At 36.6% G+C, this 22,822-nt stretch overlaps 3 protein-coding genes across 3 annotated transcripts; 2 read left to right on the top strand and 1 right to left on the bottom strand.

Moving 5' to 3' along the window:
• Positions 1-64: 64 nt before the first annotated feature.
• Positions 65-9,977, top strand: LOC105055011 (protein phosphatase EYA). The gene is made up of 6 exons (XM_010936698.3): positions 65-197; positions 1,156-1,529; positions 2,065-2,232; positions 5,144-5,237; positions 5,828-6,022; positions 9,306-9,977. The coding sequence occupies exons 2-6, from the start codon at positions 1,272-1,274 to the stop codon at positions 9,569-9,571; spliced, it is 981 nt and encodes a 326-aa protein (XP_010935000.1). The 5' UTR covers positions 65-197; positions 1,156-1,271; the 3' UTR covers positions 9,572-9,977.
• A 4,485-nt stretch (positions 9,978-14,462) lies between these two features.
• Positions 14,463-15,043, top strand: LOC105055012 (uncharacterized). The gene has a single exon (XM_010936699.4). The coding sequence runs from the start codon at positions 14,522-14,524 to the stop codon at positions 14,885-14,887; it is 366 nt and encodes a 121-aa protein (XP_010935001.1). The 5' UTR covers positions 14,463-14,521; the 3' UTR covers positions 14,888-15,043.
• Positions 15,044-15,935: 892 nt separating this feature from the next.
• Positions 15,936-21,794, bottom strand: LOC105055014 (uncharacterized). Its single transcript, XM_010936700.4, has 2 exons — positions 21,465-21,794; positions 15,936-16,444 (listed from the first exon to the last, which is right to left on the bottom strand). Exons 1-2 carry the CDS (start codon positions 21,684-21,686, stop codon positions 16,208-16,210), a joined length of 459 nt encoding a protein of 152 aa, XP_010935002.1. The 5' UTR covers positions 21,687-21,794; the 3' UTR covers positions 15,936-16,207.
• Between the last annotated feature and the right edge of the window lie 1,028 nt (positions 21,795-22,822).

Below are 22,822 nucleotides of genomic sequence, written 5' to 3'. Positions count from 1 at the left end.
AGTGAAACCGGACCGGCCTGGTTCAGCCCCACCATTCGACCTCCGCGGCCGACCACGGCTTGGTGAAGGGTTTCGGCTTTCGCCTTCCTATAAAGCAGCAGAGAAATTTCTCAAAAAGAACGCAAAGAAAAGGAAAATTCTCTTGTAGTTCAGAGATCGATCGATCGATCTCACCAAGAGAAAACTCACGGGGAAAGGTACGCGATTCGAATGTCCCGTTACCGATTCCCCTTATAAAACCTTTCAGATTTACCTACACATAGAGCTCGATCGGTTCTTATTGCCCTATCAGTAGATCAGGCGATGGATGTTTGCCTAGGGTTTGTTTTCTTGCGACTAAATCCCGAACAAAAGATACAAAACGATTTGGTCAAGAATTTCGTTTTCTTTCGCTGTTATGGACTTCTTTTTCCTCCAGTGGTTACTCATACTGTACTCGAGTTGTGCGAGGGGTTTTGTTTTCAGTTGCAATGTGGTTGACCTTTAAACCAGTGGGATTGTAGATTTCGAAAATATGTCAATTTCTATCCCTAATTCAGTTCCAAAAGCGTGTTAATTAAACTCCCAGATTGGCACTTCGTTGAATTTCTTCAAAAAGGTACTTTTTTGCTGAAGCTTTGCCATGTGAACTTCTAATTTGGGAAGAGGAGGGTGATAAGTATTAGCAATCCATGGTTGTTAACGATAAATGTTAGCAAGAAACACACTTCAGAAACCTAGGATAGCATGCAAGCAAGCGAAAGCATTCTTGTATCTTTGCTGATTTTCTTCAAATCAAACCCTCAAAGCATGCAGCAAATTGCTTTTTCTCGTTTAACTGTCTTTATTTGACACCTAGTTATTACTTAGATTCTAGATGCTTAATGATTTTTTTTTCCCCACACAATCTTGGATTGCACCGAAAGGCAAGGAGCTCTTGTTGCATGTCACTTGCTATTGAGTCTCGTTGTATTGTTGCATCTGTCACTTGCTATTGGGTCTCATTGTATTGTTGCATTTGTCACTTGCTATGAAATCTTATTTTATCAAGAAATTTTGCAATGTTCAAATATGCTTTATATTGGGCAAAGTTTAGAAGTGGCCAGTTACAATAAATAGGTTACCTTCAAAAACTCTATTGGTAATATTTTATAGGCTTGTCCTTTGTTTTTCCAGGGTAATTCTAGGTATTCATCTGGCCTATTTGTTCAACAGTCATCCATCTAGTGGGGGATCTTCTCTGGTGGACTGTTACAGTGCTTGAGTTTATAACAGAGACATTGATTTGTTAAATGGATGATTTAGTGGAAAAATCTCCTGCAGTTTCATGCCAAAACACTGAAGTTTCTAAAAAGGCTGTGAAAGTGTGTCCAATAAATGTGTACATATGGGACATGGATGAGACACTTATATTGTTGAAATCTTTATTGGATGGGACATATGCTGGGGTTTTTAACGGTTTAAAGGACACAAGAAAAGGGGTTGAAATTGGGAAGCGTTGGGAGAACCACATTATTCAAGTTTGTGATGAATATTTCTTTTATGAAGAGGTTAGTTCATGACTTGAGCTGCTTTGAAATTCCTTCTGTTTTCTTTTGGTATTCCCATACATTTGCTGCTGGCTTTTTTATAAATGTTTTGGTGGGGTGAATTCATGGCCTCTTGGGGCCTTGCAATAGCGACCTCAAGAACCATAATTAGTAATGCTAAGAACTACCTTGGTGTATCTGAAGCTTAAGCATGCTGATATGATCAAGCAATTCCACACATTCATCAACTGGTCTAATGGCCAAAGATGTATAACCTTGTGAGGGCTACATAGCTAGTTTTAAGTTAAGATTGGTGCATATTTGTATTCTCTGCACTACCTGGGCACAACAAACTGGGGCCTTCCATCGTGACTTTGAATTGCTGGTTATGGACCACATTAGGCCGCTGGTGGACAAGGCTCCACATAATTTCATAAAATGCTATAGTGGGCCATTCATGTAGAGCATGACTAGGAAATGAGGATTTATAGTACTTATGTATATAATATGTTTCTATTAGTTACTGATTTTGATTATTGTTGCACTTGATGCGCAGATTGAGAACTTCAATGAGCCTTTTCTTAATGCCTTAAGTGAATATGATGATGGAAGAGATCTGTCAAATTATGATTTCAACAATGATGGTTTTGGTGCTCATTATGATGATTCCAACAAAAGGAAACTTGCATATCGACATCGTTCTATTGCACAGAAGTATGCGCAGGTGTTGATTGAAATTGATTTTTCTTACATGTCAGTTTTGGATTTGTAAGTTATGCATCTTTTCTAGCATCAGTTGGTTCCTGTGATTTTTCCTTAACTGTAATGTCTCTTTGTATGGTAAATTTTTGTTTTACTATTGTGCCCTCTGTGTCAATATTTCCGCTCAGTCACTGAAACTACTGATATATGGTTGAGTAGTAATTATTAATGAAGAAGAAGAATAAGAAGAAACATTTCAAAATAACTTTCAGCACTCCTAGAGTACTTTGACTTCTATCATAGAATGCCTCTCTTCTAACCCTTCTTCTAGATGCTTGGTTATTGTGCATATTTTTCCTCAGTGGTAAACCTCTTTCTACTGTAAGAGCGGCATCATATCTTGGACTCTCGTCTTCTGCTTACTTCCACTGCTATAACATTCCAGTTTTCTTGTTTAAGAATGTACAAGTCTGCCACTCATATATGAGCCTTTGTCTAACTCTAAAAGGTATACTGGTGAACGCATCTGGGATTTTCATACCATATTGAAGCAATGTCAAATGCATTATTTTCCATGACCTTCATTGACTGCTAGCATTCCTTACCAGTCATCAGCATCCAAGATATGCAGACATCTTCATATAGCAACAATATATTGTCAAAGGTGTAAGTCATGCATCTCTTATTTGGATTTATTGAAGTCTTAGATGTTAATGCTTGTGTGAAATTGGTTTATGTGGCCATGCGATCTGCATTGACAGGTATCTTCGGATATCAACATGGATTTTAAGCTGTTATCCAGTTATTTATACCTAGTCTTACATGTCTCTATTCACCCTTGGTTACTCTCAATTGCAATGTCCCTAGGAATAGAAACTCCCTTGGTACCTTCATGTTACTTCTGTCTGGTTCAGTTCAGAGCTCATAGGAAAAAATTCCATGATCCATAAGGCCAATCATACATAGATGGCTAATTCTTCCTTATGGATGGTTCTTTCTCCTTTGTTGCCTGATTTCCACTTAACCTGAATTGATTGTCAAGTTTATCAATTAGATATGTCACATAAGCAAGTCTTTTCCAGCAAATTTTGATTGTGCTACATAAAGCATACCTTTGCCATTGGTTATTATACATGGTTGCTGTCTTTAAATTAGGGATGCAATCGAGCCAAGTCGAGTAGCTAGAAGCTCGAGCTTGACTCGATTCAAAATACTTGAGCCCGAAACTCAACTTGAGATCGTTCAAGTCTTAATATCCTAAGCTCGAGATTTGCTTGATGAAAAAAAAGGCAAAACTCGAGATCGACTCGACTCAACTCGAAACCTTAGCCATAACTCGAGCTCAAATTCAAGCCTTAGTCTTAGCCATAACTCGTGAGCTTTCAAGCCGAGTATCTTGCTACTTAAGCTTAACTCGAAAAACTATTTGAGCTACTTGAGCTTGACTCGAGCTCGATAATAGTTGAGTCGAGCTCGAGTAGCTCATGAGCAATTTGATTCATTTGCACCCCTACTTTAAACTATTAGCTGCCTTTTCCATTCTATCCAAGTCAGTCTTTGCCATTCTTTGCAAGTCTTTTTCAAGATGCAATTTCAGCTCTTAGAAAGGAAGCATTCCTTTGTATTTCTGGCATCTGGTAACCACAAAATGAAGCAATACTTATGAGTTGCCTGAGTGGTAATACTAGTTCAAATTTGATAGCCATATAAAAAGCATATTTTTGCATTAAATCCATACAAGGACTTTTATCGAGCAGCACCCTTTCTATTATATAAAAAATGAATATTTTGTACAGGATATGGCATGCGATGTAATAGAAGTCATAGCATAGATAAGTGCAGGTCTGTATTGTACCTTGTCATATGATGCGCCCGACGTATCATAAGGCCATTGGCAATTTGACATGATATGTAGATGCATTTTGTTTGGCCCATATTGGTCTATACTGGCCTATATCAACCAATGCTCAATGATGTGAGTCAGCATGTACATGTAGTGTCTTGTTCCATAGATCCTCTACAGGTTATAGTTTTCAAATAAAAAGATTGTTTTTATACACTTTTGATTAAAAATCAAAAATTATGTAGCATTGGTAAATCTCAATTTAAACTGAGTTTTCCGGTCTTTTATTAAGTTTGTGGGGTAGGTTATCTTTTATTTTATTTTTTAAATAAAGTGACAGATGTTTAGTTTTTTTTCATCAACAATAACTTTGTTTTTACTTAAGCTGCTGCATCACATATTTGCTTTATGTTTTGATATTTAAAACGATGCTACTTCCTCTAAAAAGCGATGGGATTTTTTTTGGGATTCAAACAGGATAAATCCCCTGGAATATCTTGGCATGCCTTCTGCATATTTTTTTGGATAATGTTGCATACCAATCTGTGCCAGTGTTTGCTAATGGTTGAAATGGTGCACTGTGGTATGCACACACTGCTGGTCCTCGACTGGTAAAGACATGATACAGTGTACTCTAACCTAGATCATAATGCATGAAGTCTCTGTGCTTATCGTAACATAGAAAGTATTGTGGCTGGCTGACTTTTAAAGATACACAAGTTAGAAGTCTATTGAAACCATAATGTTAGATCTTTGTTGGTTCCATGAAGCCAAAAGTGATTAACAAATTCTATGTTTGATCACCTTTTATAATATATTGGCAAGCTCCCTTAAAATTTAAAAATTGGTTTCAGACTGCGCATGTGGTTACTTTAATTTTTTAATGAGTAAGAATATGCCATTGTGATAATGGATATCAAATTCATAAACTAAACTGTGATCTTGAAGCGCTGAAGACATAGTTTACCTTCCAGTATCTTTTAATATATACACTTTCTAAAGACTTGTAATGTGCACAACCGGAAGGCTTTAATGTCATTTGATCTCTTGATGAATAAAAATTTATATACGTGCTTCTGACTTACTGCAGGGCTTGCAGAAGGTTCTTGACCAAGAAATGATTAAACTCTGGAATGATCTATACAATTTGACAGATAGTTATACCGATGGATGGCTTTCTTCAGGTATGCTTTTATGAGAAAAACATCTCATTTATTGTTATTGGTGATATTTATCTGAGTTTGTCTTCTGCAGTTAAACATTATCATTTATTTTTGACTTACAAGTGTGTATGTTCGCACATATGCTTTCCATAATTTACCAGCTGGAACTAATGTTAGAGATTGGAAATTGAATGTTATGTGTCAAATAGATGGGCTTATATGCTTTTAAAGAGTTATATTTTGAAAATTTTATAATGTCTACTTCTTTTTCCCTCTTATTAGCTTTAGTATAAGGAATTTTTTTTCTATATGACATTTAGATCTGAGAAACTTGAATTTTTGACAGAAGGGACAAACAATGTTGTGTTACTGCCCACTTGAGAACAAGCTGATTATACCCCTTAGATGAGTTCATAAACTGCAATTTTCGAAGCATAAGAATGTCGATAGGCCGAAAACTTTGTCCGCATCTAACTAGTGAAACTGCAGTTTAGTAGGTGTAGTTTGATTGTGAAAAGATATTTTGTGTTTAGTTGATGCTTTACTTAAGCCTTCACTATTTGTTGTGCATTTGGTTGTTCAATTCTAAAGTCTGACCCTTTTTTATACAGGACATGCTCTTTTAGAGCAAACCTTGGGCAGAAACAGGATCTTGGCTCCTGAGCTTGCATCGTCTGAAACAGCATCTGGATCCATGGATACAAAATGCCAAAACATTAATGTCTTAGTTACTTCAGGATCATTGATTCCCAGTCTTGTTAAGTGTTTGCTCTACCGGTTGGACAATGTGATCTCACATGATAACGGTCAGTGTTCACCCCCACCCCCCCAGTTAGTAATCTTTTGACTCATTGCATATCATGCATTTTCTGATTCTATGTATTTTTTTTTAACAAATTTTATTATGATCTCTTGTTTCTTTTTTATTTTTATTTTTATTTTTTTGTGGGGTGGGGTGGGGGGAATCATTCACCTGCTAAGCAAATACAACCAATGTTACCTCGGCTCACGCATCCATTTTAAAGAGTCTGTATACTATTGTATTTGCCCGGTCATATACATGTCAGACATTTTAGAAAGCTGTTTAATTCTTCTATCATAGATTTTAAAGATTGGTGGAGTTGGATGCTTGACATACCCTGTGAATACTTATTTAAAATTAATAAAACCATATACCTTTTGATGTGCACAACAAAGAAGTTACAAGTCATCTGAAGGTTCAAGCAACCAAGAGTGAAATTATGGGAAATAAGCTAATGCTCAACAAGAAAGAAGCACTTTGGTAATTTTACTTGAGACACTATAATACTTCTAAATTTCAATTTTATAGTATTGGAAAATGATATCAAATACATTATAATGATTGTCATATTCTTTTCTTTTTTCAATGATGTCTTTATATGTAGTTTTTCTTCTCTTGCCGAATCAGATTTTTCAGGCACTTGCATATGCCTCTGAATCCAACTCAAGTTTGGGCTGCTGTGACATCACATCCAACTAAAGAATGAACTCTTATGTGAACTTTATAAAGGTTTCAAGCTTTGTTTAGTTTGTTAGAAACTGAAAGAAAGGTAAAAAATTCTAATTGAGCAAAAATAATAGATGAGTGATATTTTTTTTGGCTGCACTAAGAAAATTGCGAAAGAGAGTAGGTAAAATGCCTTGATAAGAAGTTAACCTGATCCACTTGCATTTCTTCTCTCATAATTCCATACAAATGAGTGAAAGGATTCCTTTGATTTTCCTGTTGATTGTGAACCATTGTAGAAGAAGATTCCCTCTTTCTTTTCCTTTTTTTTTTTCCTGACTTCCTCAGCAACGTAATAGAGCCTTATTGTCTTGATGATTATTATTTTTTATTTGAATGTGAAATTTCCAGTAATCTCCCAGTTAAAATTGACATTTTCTGGTACATTTATATAAATATGATAGAGTGATATAGTTAAAATCTTCCATTGACTGAATCTATTAATTATTCTTATTGGGTTGATGAAACTTTACTTTTCCTATCTTATACTCACCCAGAGGAATGCTCAATATAAGAAACTTTCATATGGAAACAGTCTGAAGTATACCTGCCAATTGTATCATGTATACTGTGCTGTGGCTTCACTGTACAAATAATCATGCACGTCTTGGCTGTCATTTATCCCTAAATGATATGTTAGGACACAAAAAACATGTTGCAATATGCATTAATATAGTTCAGTTTAGCTTCCTTCAGTTATTGACTTCATATTGTAGTTTAGGGTGGGCTTGATGTTGCTTCTACTTCTTAAAAAGTTCTCATAAAAGGAGAAGCTGGAAGCTAGGTTTTCTAGCTTCTCGTTAAAGCACCTTTTTTGACCTTTTCTTGTTGTAGAAGCACTTGTCAGATATTGTTACCGAGTACTTGTTTTTTTTTTTCTAGCAAGCACTTTTCTGTTTAAAAGTTGCAAAAGTACTTGTTTAAGTAACATTAAACACTTCCTTGGAATGACTCTGTCAAACTAGCTTCTGAATGCACATGGGATGTTTTGATTGGGCTCCTTTTGAGAGATGATCATTTTGCAATTGTGTCTGTGCTTGTACATTCTTAAATACTAATATCTTAATCTTATCCTCCATCTTAATTCCAGCTTTAGAATTTGCAACTTTGATATTTTTAGTAGGTATTTGGAAGGGGAAAGTTAGTAAATTGAATGTTGTAAGATGACAGAGAGGCATAATTGATGAATTTAATAATCTCTTCTAAATTTAGAAAGTTTTAATTTAATTATTTGAGGGATTTTCTTACAAAATTTCTATCAAACGTAAAGTTATCTAGGATCTTTTCTTGTAATATTAAAAGAAAAGAAAAGAAAAGGCCACAGGACATCATTATCTTTTTATTAGAGCGCACCTTGAGTTTTTGCACAGGTTTTGCCATCTCTCTCCCTCTCTCTCTGGGATTGTCCTGTTGTTGGAGGGCGGGTCATAGGGTCTTTCTCATTGCAGCAGTGTTTGTAAACCTCTATCACATTGGTCTGGATCCAATAGAACTACAGACTACTTTATCTTTCGGTGGCCTAAATTTGACTTTGCGCTCATCAGGGTTGAACATCATGGCCTATTTAGGCCATTTTGAATTCTTGAGGTGATTTCCTCAATATTCTTGCCTCTCCTTTTCTTTCGATTATAAATTTTAAGGGCCTATAGCTATTACAGATGAATAGATTTTTGTTCCCTGTCATTATTACAACTTTGTATTTTCCTCTAGATGGGAGAGAAGCTATCTTACACAGGAATTTTGGGGACACTACGATCTGTATGCAGAGATCGGTTCAAACTTTAAGTGATAGACGTATTTACTGCAAGAGGTCCCCAATCTGGTGACATGTCTTTTATGTTCTGAGTTTTTCAAATGAACTCCTCCCAATGCATGTGAACATTGGTTTGCATGTGACAAGATTAAAAAGATCACCTTTAGACTACGAGTCATGTGCCTTTGTCGAAGAATGATGAGGTTTCTGATTCATCAATGCATACTAAAGTGATATTTTCTCATTGTTGAGCTTGTATCTTTACGCAATTTTTAGCATGAGATCCATATTTATATAGTAAATTTTCTCCACTAAGAAAAGGTAATCATATTTACAGGTGCTGCATTTGAAGCAGTTGTGTAATATTCTGCCTCTTTATACGAACAAAGCCCCACTTGAATTCCTTGACTGGTGAAAGTGAGTCCGTCCAAGTAGATAATGCAGTTGCAAATTCTCTAATAACAAATAGAGTTCCAAACCTTCCGAATGATGAGTCAGATATCTTTAGATAGTCAAGTTATTTTGTTAAAGATTAAAATTATCACATAATGTAGGATATGCCGGACCATGTCCTGCAGATATATAGCCTGTTTCTACCATGACACCTTGTTTTAGTTTTCCATTTTGACATTCCAGTAGTGTTAAATTATTTGGTCATGCAACTTGTCTTATTATTTTGGTCCTCACCAGACTAAATGGTCATGTTGAGATTTAAGGGTAAATGTTGGAGTTATGCTGCAGAGACAAAACAATGTAAAGATTTCCTGTGGTTCCTTGTGCTTGAATAATGTGCAGTTCCTTTTTTCAGTTTACAGCTCATGGGAAGTGGGCAAACTCCAGTGCTTCTCGTGGATCAAGGAGCGTTTTGATGGCCCAAATGTCCAGTTCTGTGTGATTGGAGATGGGTTAGAAGAATGTGAAGCTGCACAGATAATGAGATGGCCATTCATTAAAATAGATTTCCGACCTGATGGCCCTCATAGATTTCCAGGTCTAACTATGAAAATGGTTCATAGTTATATTGATGTGATATATGGACCAGCACATGCTGAAGCTGAAAATGATGATGAATGACAGCTAGAAAGCTGCCGCATTAGTTGCATCTGTGCTTGTTCTATCAGCAGCTTGTGTGCCAACCAATCTACTTCCACTTTTTTACTCCAAGCAGAATCTCTTCGAAAGCTCTAATGCTCTATACATGGGAAAATAGAGCATTATGGGGTCCAGAGCTTTTCTGCTAATCTTCACTGTTGGTGGTCCTTAACTGCTATTTTATGTCATTTTGATTGTTGATCTGTGATGTTCTTTTCCCCTTTTCCCACCAACATTTGTAGCAGCAAGAATAATTATGGGGCCAACAACTCTACTGCTTTGTAAACTGGTGCCTTTGTCTTCTTTCTATGTGTATTATATATGTATGTTTATGGAAGGATATGTGTAAGTCTTATACAAGCAAGCAAATTTTGTTGTGACTTGTCTAGGGTGTGTGCGTCTCAGGCATTGGACCCTGTTAAAATGTGTCCATTAACTGGAAATGATACTGCTTTGCACAAAAGATGAGCATCTGATCGGGCATAGTTCTGTTTAAACTCCTGAATTATGCAAGATGGTTTTCCTGTCTAGTTTTATATTTGCTTCACCATGGATATCATTTTTCAAGCGGGTTAACTTTCCAGTGTAAGAAAGGTAGGTTTGAGATTTGTATGGTTCTCAAAAAGTTTTCTTTGCATGGCAAATGGTTTTGATTGTACAGTAAAATGTTTAGTAGCTTTAGTTTGTTTTGCCAGCCAATGGTCATTTAATGGCTGATCCAGCCAATGGTCCTTTGTTTATGACAGTAACAAAATTCTAATAAATGAAAGTTTGTTGGATTATTTGTGATCTTTATATTATGGCTGAGTGATTCTCTTATAATTGAATTATGATTTTTATGATTTATTCACATGCTATTCTTAAGTTTGGGGAATATTCATGGCTTGCAAACTAATGATACCATCTGCTGCCTATTGTGTTCTTGATGGAGTTATTATCTCATATATCATTGTCCATACATCAGAAAAATGCATGTAAAATATATCACCACTGACAATTTTCTTATGTTTCTCTATTAGGTAAATTCTTCTTAAGCTTTTGGTAAACTGCAATTTTTTTTATTGATGGGGAGTATTTGTACCTTGCTGAATCATATTCCCAAAGGTTCAAACTTTTGTTGCTGTGCTTATGGAGTCGATAAATTCACCTTGTGGATGGTGAGGCTTTCCACTTGATATCTGTTTTCCATAAGGTTGTAGTCATGGGATGAGTGATATCAAATGGTTGTGACACCAACTTCTGGGCCAGTCGTTTTTTTTTTTTTTTTTTTTTTTTTTTTTTTTTTTTTTTTTTTTTTAAATCCTTCTCCACCAGTCTTGCAGCAGAACCCTAGTTCTTTCAACGAATCAGAAAATTGACCTGCCATTGTTGGTGAAGGACTAGTTTTGAGGAGGATTTAAGAACCTGGTTTTCATATCCAAAACCTTGCAAGGACCAGGTTGATGTAGATCTTTTTGGAGAAAAGCTAATCTCCTAGAACTGATGGCAAGGACAGCAACCAAGTTTAGATTGATAAAAGCTCACAAGATATCCTTTCCCTTTTTTTTCACTACAAAAAACTCAGAATATGGAGTCTGAACCATATGCATCAGTACTGCTTGAGAACATGGTTATTTTTCTCCTCAAAAGGTTTTGAAAGATCTGTTTGGCCTACCACTTTCACTGTCTGGTATCTGCTTCCTACTTTTGTAAATCAGATGTTGCACTTGATGCGGTTCTTGACAATTATTGAAGAACTTTGCAAGGCAGCTGGCATGACAAGTGTTGTCAACATGGTAGTGGTGTGGCCTGTGCAACTTGTGAGGCATTTTGGTGCTCTGGTTTCACAATCTTTTGCTGTTTTGAGCTAGAGGAGGCTATAGGCATCCCATCCCTTTGCTGATCCCACCCAACCTGAGCAGGAAACTAGGATTAATAGACAGAGTCGACAGTCCAAATCCTTGCTGCTCACATACATTATGAGAATTTCTACCATCTGAGTTAATATTGTAGCAAATAGGCTTGTTCTATTATGTTGCAACAATTGACATGAGTGTAACAACTTGAATTGGAAACAGGAGACATAAAATTCTTGCTTATGATATTTAGTCAATGGTCATGTTAACTGAAGGGTCCTCTGTTGTCAATATATAAAACACATTTTAGCTTGAATACATAAAGATTACTACATTTTTAGCTTGTAAGTATGTGACTCTTGCGTCGTGGTTTTTGTCACATGACTTGTTTATTTTTGTTCAATAAATTCCTGGAAGAACATTGAATTCTTAAATGTATGATGAAATCCATGTCGAGACAATTTCATGTATATCTTTTTGATGCAACCAAGATGTTGTACACACCTCATCTTGCTTTTTAATCAAAAGAATCACTATACTTCATCTTGCATTTTAATCAAAAGAAACTCCTTTTTAAGTTTGACAAATCACATCTGCTGTATGTTTGATAATCTTCTATCTAGGATCATAAGCCATAAAATCAAGATAGCAATGAGATAGCAAACAATTTAACGTTTAATTTCCTAGCGAATCCTTCTTAGGATGCGCCAACAAATTTGACTTGTACTGAAAAAGACCCGAGGTTGAAGCCTAGATCTTACAAAGTAGCAAGCATGTCTCTTTCCAATATTATTTGCTTTATCCACGAAAGATTCCTTTCATTGAATAGAAGGGGTTAGAAGTGCCCTTTTCTTCCCTTTGAAAGATTACCATCCTTACTCTACACGATAAACTAGGATTGGAGAGCCATGTTTACCTTATCCACTCCATACACTCAAGATGGGCAACAAAGTTCACTTGCTCTAGACTAAAATTGCTCAACTTTTTTCATGTTTGTTTCTATCTTAACATGCACCACTCCCAGTTTTTGTCCACGAAGGAAAATTTGGCAAGATTTAGTATGGCTTAATATTTCATAGATTTTTCATTTAATTTTAGCAGAGGGTATGTTTTGTTGCAATGAAATCCATGAAAAAGGAAAAGAAGAAATGGGACCATCTCATGGCTTTCCAACTCGAGTGAAGAATAAATCATATAAAAATTAAGTTATAGGCTTATGCCCCTCAAATAACTTTATCAATTAAATTAGTCAACATCATTTTTTTTTTTTTTTTTTGAGAAATATAATAGTAATGTGTAATCATGACTATTTCAGTGGGAGACTCTCTAAAAACAAATTCTTAGAAAAACCAACACCAACAATTGGACTGTTAGACTAAAGTCATGTTACCTTTTACATCATTATGTCAAATACTTTTTCAAAAAGTGTTCACTTGAACTTAGCAGATAGTTAGAATTTCTGAAAAGAGAATGGCCTAAGATGTTTCATTAAAACAATGACTACAACTGTCACTTTGTGAACCTACATTTAATGGTTCAGATATAACCTTCTACTCATTAAGGTTTTATTTTGTCTTACACAAGCCCCTATTTTTTCCTCCGGCAAATGATCAAACCAGCTGCAAGCCGAACAATCATTAAGTACAACTGCCTCATCTACTTATTAGACTGCATCACATTTGCCTCCATGCTGACCTCTGAATAAAAAAAAAGGGTTGTGGTACAACAGGTATCGCTTTTCAGATGTATATGTAGCATTCTTCCTGCAAATTTTACATCTTCTTAGACTTTGTTTATTCTTTAATCCTTTGGAGCTGCTCCTTGTCCTTGTGTGTTTAGGAGTTACTTAAGAATCCTTGAATGATATTAGAGACAATATTGCAATGGAAATCAAAGGCTTGAATCAATTAGTGTGGCTGTACTTAGATTGAACAAACATCAAGTAGATTTCACATAATCATGTCCATTTCTTTTTAGATTGTCAATAACAGTACGACAAGGTGAGCCTCCTCAAATGGCATTGAGCCGTCAAGGATGTCCAAATCTATTTGCTGCTCTCATTGATCTTTAAGATTGGATGGTCCTATTGATTTATTTCTAAAGGTCGTCGATCGTTGGCCACCTTAATTTTTTACAAATTCGTCATCACAATTAGCACAGAGGATTGAAACATTGTGCTGGCAGCTTGTTCTATCAACCTACATGTAAAGATGGTGATTGGTTCCCAACCTTGTTGAGTTAGTGGGATTCCCTTGCATAATCAACAGCGAACACATTCTAATGTTGTGCTCATTGGTGATCAAAATGGAAAAGTTTGCATCCTTTCATTAACTTAAAAAAAAATGTTTAATGAATGTTGAAAAAAAAAAAAACATCAGTTATTTACATGTTTTCATTTCTCTATATAATTCTTTAAATTATCCTGGCAAAGCAAATTGAAAATTAATTATTCAATCATTCATGAGTTTTATAATCTGTTAACCAATTATGCTTAAGACGCGCTATTGTTTGGCAGCGGTGCTTTGCACCTTTGTCATTGTTCTAACCTTTCTAATATATTTGTATTCAAATTATCAAAAATACAGCTATCTATAACCTTGATTCTAATATCTATTAAAATTTCTTTCATTATATTAAACTTTTGCCAAATTGACTGTATTTTCCTTTTCCTGAATTTTGGAGTTTTGCCCTAATTATTGTTAAATGCTGAAAATATTAAATAAAATTTATGAGTTGCAAATTGTATCAAGTGCCTTGCAGTCTTGCTGCAAATCTACAGGGATTATAACCTAAACCATAACAAAAGCGATCGGTACAGTGCATCTGGGTAGCACTCGGCCATCAGACGGTCCAGATCAGCTGATGGCTGATCATACTGCTTAGCCCAGCTGGACTCATCAGAAATATGTCTACTTGTAAACGTGGCGGACGAAGGAATCGAGATCACTTGCATGCACTCCACGTAGCAACCCACATGGCATCACCCTACTCCTCTCTTACCAAATCTAAAGCACAGGATAAACCACAACCCGGAACTTGTTTCATTAAAAATCAAACAGTAGCAAAGAAGCGAGAGGTGAGAAAGGAAAGAAAGAGGATGCAGGCAGCGAAGGAGAAGGTGAAGGACATGGTGAGCGCGGCCAAGGAGAAGATGAAAGAACACGAGGCCTCGGCGGAGGAGAAGGCCGAGAAGGCCGCCGCCCGGACGAAGGAGGAGAAGGAGATCGCTCACGAGCGAGCCAAGGCTAAGAAGGCCCAGGCCAAGATGGAGCTGCACCAGGAGAAGGCTCGGCATAGGGAAGAGGCTGCTGCCCATGCTCCCCTCTTTGGCAGCCACCACCAACCACCAGTCGGCACCGCTCCAGCTTCGGCCGCGACCACCGTCCCCACGTATCCGGCTGGAACCGCCGCCCCCGTTTATCCAGGCTCCGGAGTCCGCCCCACCGGCAACAAGTACCTGTAGGTTTCCGTTTTTGTACTATGGATGTTTGGATAGGTTTCTGTTTTCGAGCTATGGATGTATGTGCAGTCTGTATCACTGGAGATCCATGTTGGATTTTAATCCATTATGATGGTGACAGAGAGTGAATAATGATTTAGTGGGATCACTTTTATTTTCCTTATTTTGCAAATAAACATAAATATATTTCGTTATTTAACTATTTTTAAAAATATAAATAAAATAATAATAGTTGAAACCGTAGGAGCAATAAGGATGATAGAGGTCGTGCTCGGCCGGTGGTGATATGCCAAAGACCGCATAGCATAGGTGAAACGAATTTTTTTTTTTAATTTTAAAATAGTAAAAATGATTTTTTTTAAATTATATTTATACATAAATAATAATATTTATTTTGGTTTCAGTGATGTTATTTTTTAAAATAAAATAAAAAAATACAAAAAAGATGTCAGGTTTTAAAATTTTTTAGAGAAAAATTAGGAAGATTAACTCATTGTAATCAAAGAATGCGCTTTGATGAATTGAACACAATTAGAAAGCTAAGGCAAGTTCCGGTTTTAGGTTGATCGAATGTTATATACCAAAACATCGGGATCTATCGGTCAAAAGCAATTTACTACCAGTCCCTAATCTTGTCGCCATATTTAATTAATAGCCTCTGGCCTTTTCTGTTTATAAAGTCTGCAGAAAAAAAAAAGATACAAAAACGTATAAAGGCACAGGATCTCTTTTTCCTTCTTTATTCTATAAATATTTTAAAAAAAGGCACAAGGCGGATATCTCCTCCCCTAACAGAGGGAAGGCCCTGATCCAATGACAGTTCAAACCTAGGCTCGCACAAATTCCCATTCAAAACAAAAAGGTGACCTCTTGCCTTTTTCTCACAAGTGATCAGATTTTTATTGGCGGGGTGAGAAGATGTGTTAAGGAGAAAAAATGGTAGAAGTTTTCTGAGGTGTACTTTTTAATATGAACAAGCGTTTAATTGCAGAGCTAAAGCAGAAGAAGACCCAAAAAAAAAAAAAAAAAAAAAAAAAAAAAAAAAAGAGTCTCAGGAATTATAGCTACAGTAATTTTCGGTGCAGGGAGAAGATCACAATGCAGTATGAAAAACAGATCACACTAAATGCAATCATATATCTGCACCAATGATTGGTTAGTATTGTATAACAACAACACCAATTTTACCACCCAACATGCCATGGAGGTGATGCTAAGTGCACAAGACCAAGCTCCAGCACTCCCATGCGCGACGCCAATTTCTACCGACCATTGGAGATTCTTAACGGTGGCACCGCTCGCAAAAGCCTGCCGATTCCCCGTTCAAACCCACCGCAGTTTCCCTTGGTATTCCAAGCTCTGCTTGATGTTCCCATCAACAGCCATGACCTGTTTCCTCATGGCCATGGCAGTGGAACGGGTATTGTACTTCACCTGAAACCTGGGTTGTCTCATCTGTGTGTTAATGCTGGGAGCCTCTGGTACGATCTCGTCCAAGAATTCATCTGCTACGTCTCCATCCTCGTCGATTCTTAGCTTCCTTGTATACCATCTGAATCCCTGGACCAAGAAAAAAAAAAAAAAAACCAGGAGGAAATGAAAAGAGTGGCCATGTAGTACGGTATCTGGAGACCCTTAGAAAAGGCCACTAAATATCAGCCAGGTATTAGAAAGCCTTTGGTTTACGAGACAAGCCACACAGAGACAGAGTTGAGCAAAATTCACAAAGCTGACTCGTAGATTTGCACTTTTTGGGTATGTTTATAGTTAAGAGGTAAAAGAGTCAACGGTAAGAGCATTGTGAGTATGAAGGATCAGAAACAATAAGAAACAGCAACTGCAGTTAGAAAGTTGACCACAGGATTAGCAGTAGCTTGAACAACTAGATTATCTCGGTAGCATACATCTTGATTGAAGGTCGCATGTCCATCAGATGATACACTATCAGGTAGAATTGAAATTAGCAGAGGCATTTATTTTTGAGAGGCTTTTACCTGATTGCCTTTTGATTAACTTGTTTGCTTCCAAACCAATTGGTGACCCAACAACAGTTCACAGATTGACGGTCGCCTGTTCGTCCCAAACATCAAAGACTGCAGTATTTGATTCATGTCGCACCTGATGAATCATAACTAAAGCAAAAACTAGGACACTTGTACTCTTGTAAATTTATTATAAAAAAGGTTTTTAAGAAATATTCCTCATGCGAAGACGTGCACACATTCACCCAGTACAGCAAGCGATTAGATACACCCATTGTTATTTTTCCTCAATTACGTTTAGTAATACAGTAGACAGACCAGTGCCTAGTCTAATAATGCTCCTTATGCTGATGGCATATCAACCTAAGGTTCAACAAAGAAATTTGATTCTGACACGTTAGTGAAGCTCTTTAGACATGTCTTCCACTTTACATGCCTTTATCAACTTCAGATCATATCCAGAGTCCAGACTGTAGGCTCTCCATCTCTCTATACTACTCTGTGCATTATTATACTTCACATAATGTTTTCTTCCAATTTTCTTTTCTATTTATGAATTTTGGCATTAAATCTCCACATACATAGCAATTTTCATTCTGTTTATAATGAATCAGATGGCATCGACAAATTCATAGGAACCATCTATAACACCATGCAATGAAACTAAAAACATTTTGTCAATCTGATAAGCATTCCTAGGACATGCCAACTAACTGGCTCAACCTCTTTATTTCACCTTATGCACAAAGTGAAATGTCAGTGGCAAGATGAACCATAATGTACAAACAGAACAAGCAAGCCCTATCTGATTCAGGTGTGTTCGAAAATATGTATCCTTATTTTCCCATATCTACAATTCTATTCCTCGCCTTGCCTTCATAAAATCTACTGTCAATTATGCGCTTTGTCAATCTATTCTTTAGAAATAGTCTGCTTTTCTTAGGCTCCTAATGGAACCCTTGCTAAGGAACTCCTGGCCTTGAACTTTACTAATCATATTTCACCATAATCCTATCATCCTTACGCCATAGTAACCGGCAGTGATCTCTTTTTCTATCTCCCCCTCTGATCATTGCTAATTTTAAAAAGAATCATTCTAACCTTCATCAAAGCCCTGCCTCTTTAAGATGCACACTTGACATTAGTTAATAGCATTCACAATCTTCTGTAATATCTGTTGTATAAGTGAGTGGTTTGGCTTAAGGCTCTCAACAATTTCTTATAGAACTTGTATTTAGTGATTCCGCCTAGTATCACTTAAAACAATTTTATTTTCACTTCTTCCTCTTAGAGAGGCCCTCAAATTATGTCAAGGGACCTGAAAAGAGAAGCAAACACCCAAGCAACAGAGAAGGGAGTTGTAAAGAATAACTCAGGAAGCTTGAGGTCACGCCAGATATTTCAGTTGATATGCTGATGGGCAAATAAGGATCAATAGAAAAGACCTCAAATTGACAGGACGATGTGGATGGTTATGGTTGTCGATTCACTCCAACAACTTGCCATTGAATTCTCACTCCAAGGTTTCACCACCACATTCTAGGCATCTTTTTTCTCATTTCCTGGCACTTAATGGACATATTATAGATGGGTGGCACTATCTATGTGGTCAATCATCATCCCATTAAAAATGTATGATTGTATTATGTTAATCCTTTCCTGAACAAAAATTACCTATTTATGATCGGATGGATCCACTTTTAAAGTCATCAAGTTCTCTCATATGCCACCACAAAAGCAACAATCACATCTCCCATCATATAACCATTTCCAATCTAATCTGCTAATGTGACATCTTAAATTATCTACTATTTTCCATAATGACAATGTAAGCTTCCACAAACATAAATATTCTCATCTTCTAGAGTTCCTCACATTCATCTCATCCACGCATCATCTCTTGATTCTTAACTATAATCCCATTTGCGTAAGCACTAAAACCATCAGTCACCCCCTTTAATAAATTTAGATTTGCTGTAGATATAATGCCTAAGAAGGAAACAAACACATTAATCACATGTGAAAGAAAATTAGTCAGTGCTGACACCAACACTTCTGCTCTATTTCCCTTTATCTATTGTACATACAAGTTATAATGATTATCCTTCCCAACATGGTCCTACCAATGAAGACCTGCACATTCCAAGATGGAAATCAGATTCAGATTTCATAAAGCAACCTCCTTTAGAGTTGACCCACCTCATCCAATTTGGTGCAGACTCTGTTTACTTATCATTGCAAATAGAAAACCAATACACTAAACAGAAAGACTTCAATTTATTGATCTTATAAAAATACATCAAACATTAACCCATCCTGTCCTCCTGAGGAGGAAAGGGAAAAGGGAAAAGAAAAAGTGCACAGGCTTTATATAACAAAATTTAAGTGAAAAGGCATTAATATGAATTACGTTTGAAATGACAATGGTTGGTAGAAGAGCTTCAACTAATGCTACGAAATTAGTACCTGAGGACTAACAGTAGACGACCAAGACAAAAATTCATACCCCTATTGTCAAGGTCTTACTATAGGTCACAGATATCCAGGCAAATCTTTATTTGTTATTAAAACGATCCGAGATGCATACGGTGGATGATGTCCTATCAAGGCTTCATTACATGGGAAGTCTCATGCATGGTTAGTTCTGCTCCAAATCACACATAAGTGAAGAAGATTGTGTTGACATGTGGTCACATTGGCAACTCATAAACAAGGGATACTTCACAAAATCTTTCCACACAGGCAAATCCATGGACCATATGTTCCACATACATATTGATTGCCTACCATACACGTATTGTTCCTCTGTTCTCTCATCTACACAAGCTCTTCAGTCCTCTCATCCTCTACTCACCACATTTACATGTGATATACATACCTATTCCTAAATGCTTCCTTTGACTCCTATACACCATTCTACTCTCAGTGGGGAATTTTGATGGTAACAATTAAAGTCACAGACAGTTTCACAATTTCTTTACAAAGTTCAAATTTAATAATCAGATATTTATCTTATACAAATTCTTTATCTCAATACCTCCCTTATTTTTTTTTCCCACAAAATGATTCAGAAAGCCTGAAATTACATTAAAGGTTGCCCCTAGTAAGAGGGTTCATCATGCCAACACTTGAGTACTTCTATAAGGCTTGATGATTATGATTATGGTTTCCTTTTGAAAGATTCAGAATTCCTACAATCCTTCTTTAAGATTTCAGCATCATGTTCTTAGGTATCTTCTAGTCACATCCGTGACACCTAGTTTACACTTTAATGGTAGATATCATCCATTAGTTCTCAAATATTTTTGTCACTTTTCTTATTTATATACAATTATACATAGTCTATTTTATGATAAATTTCACCAATTTTAGAGCCACCAGATATCATATGCCCTTACAAAATCAATGACAGCATCTTCCATCATGTCGTGATTTTCAATCCACTACGTGACATGTCATATCTCAAACTCTTTATTGTCTTCCATAACTTACCGTAGACAACAAGCACTGACACATGCGTGTATGTATATAAAGAAGAAATCAACTTCATATGAAATTATAAGACTCTCCTCAACCATATATATGCCTACAGATACTATTAACCCAAGTTCTTCTGATCCATTTGCCTTGATATCTAATATGTGTATGTCACAGTCATCACCATCCTCTACATGTACCTATTGCCAAATGCTACTTCAAATAAGATCCCCAAGTTCTGAGAGCATGTAACAGCCTTCTCTACCCACCTCGTCATATTTGATGCAGAATCCCACATTTATGAAACTGTCTAAGTCAAGATCTTGATATCTTCGTAAATTATAAATCAAACTTTATTATTAGTTCCCTCTTAATGTCCATATAATATTAAGGGCAAAGCCATCGATGTTTAAAACTAGAATAGCTAGTAGAAGAGTTCAATAACGCTGCGAATTGAATATATATAGAAGAGCTCAATAACATTATCAAGGCCACATAGTCAAGGTCCTGTCTCATGCCTTGTGTAGCCCTCAAACTGTGAGCTTGTTCTTCGATCAAGAATGCATTCAAACAAGAAAGTTTTATAAAACAACCACTAAATGCACTTCTTGGTTAAGTCATTGATATCCAGAAGGTTAAAGATGAGGATTATGATATGCACTCGCTTTGGTAATTTAATCTCTGCAAGGTTTTCGCATACTGGAGATTCCACTTCACATATAATTACTCATACAGACACATCATCCCTATGAACAGTCTGGTCTTATTTCCTTTACCACTTCCCTGTGTTACAAACCTACCCGCCGCAAAACAACACACATCTAACCTCCTTTATCACCCATTCACCAAGCTTTTTCTTTCTAACCACTTTAAAAAACAACGGTTAAACTCTACGAAGGAAAAAAAAAAATCCTTTCTTTTTATTATCGCTTAAACAAATACATCCAAAGGCGCAAATAAATCCCAAAAAAACCCAACTTTGCATCATATAAAAAAGAACCTCGGAAACTCCAATTCAAGAAACTACGGTTCTTGAGAAACCCATCAAGCAAAATCCCCCATTTCTCATCAACAAAAAAAGGAATCAAACGGAAGAAAGGGTCGTGGGAAGGGGCAAGCACCTGGACTCCTCCTTCGCCGGGACTGCAAGGAATGAGGACGGGCCCGACGCCAGACCTCTCGACGACGAGAGGGACCTGGACGCCGAAACCTTTGGCGCGGCCGCGCGGCAAGCTCTTCCCAATCCGATCCTCCTCCTCCACCTCGCCGCCGCCGCCATCGGGCTCGTTGCCGTCGTCCCTCCCGAAACCAAGAAGGCCAGCGATCCTACGGAAGAATCCCATTGGGATCCAACCCTAGAAGAAGAACCAACAGACGAAGAGATTTATCTCAGAGAGAGAGAGAGAGGTGACGGTAGGTGGTTTTTTCTATGCTTTCTGGGGTTTTAACAGCGGGTAGAAGAAGCCGAAGAGAGAGAGAGAAAGATGTGGTTTTCTTTTTATTAAAAAAAAAAAAAAAGGTGAAATTCGCAATTCCTGAAATGCCCCCACCTGGAGTGAATTCTGGAGATTTTAGACTTTAGTTACCGAAATGCCGCTATTTTGGTGGTTTCGGAAACTTGGGTGCCACCGTGCCAGGACCTGGGGGTTGCCGGATCGTTTCGATTATGCTTCGCATAAATTACTAGCCTGTTGCATGGTAGAACGCCTTTAATTTTATATCAAAGCTTCTTTTGTTAGTATAAATAAGAAGCCAACACACCTACTTATCTTGCATTAAGATTATTTGGTGTCATGGTTGGTAACGTGTCATATGTGATGTGTGTATAAAGCTAATGTCTGGTGCGCATTGTATAACCAGCATTGCAACTTACATATGCCAACACCTAGCTACAAGATTTTGAATCTCGTGAAATAAAACTATCTTATTTTTTTTATTGAATTGGATGCACCACTGTCCCATTCCGTATTGACATTTGAAATAAAAAATATTTTAAAATATATCAATCAAGATATTGGGATAATAATGGGATGGCTCTATCTCAATATCTTGTGAAACATCCCGTTAAGATTTGGATCTTTGTCCAGTTATTTCATAATGTAACTTCAGAAAAATATAGCATGTATTTGGAGGAAAAAAAATTGGTAATATTGATAGTGATAAGGCTAATGCTTGAAAATTAAATAAAGCATTTGGAAGAATTTTTTTATTCTAAAAATTCTCATACTTATTTCAAACATAAAATAAGATAAATCAAAGTTTATTTTCCGGCCAATGCAACAGTGATGCTAAGATGCTACAAGTGGAGGTCATTGCCATTGACTAATTTTATTACATCATTATCATTTTTTTTATGTGCTTTCAAAAAGCAATCATCATGTGCCATCTTTCCTCTTTAGACTTCAAACGTGGATGGTAGAATATTTCTTGTTGACTTGTTCCATGCTAACTTTAGATTATAAGAATATTCATTAATATC

Source organism: Elaeis guineensis, chromosome 12 (assembly GCF_000442705.2).
Source record: "Elaeis guineensis isolate ETL-2024a chromosome 12, EG11, whole genome shotgun sequence".
Lineage (NCBI taxonomy): Eukaryota > Viridiplantae > Streptophyta > Magnoliopsida > Arecales > Arecaceae > Elaeis > Elaeis guineensis.
The sequence above is the reverse complement of the archived record's forward strand: the minus strand, read 5'-3'. Positions and strand labels throughout refer to the sequence as shown.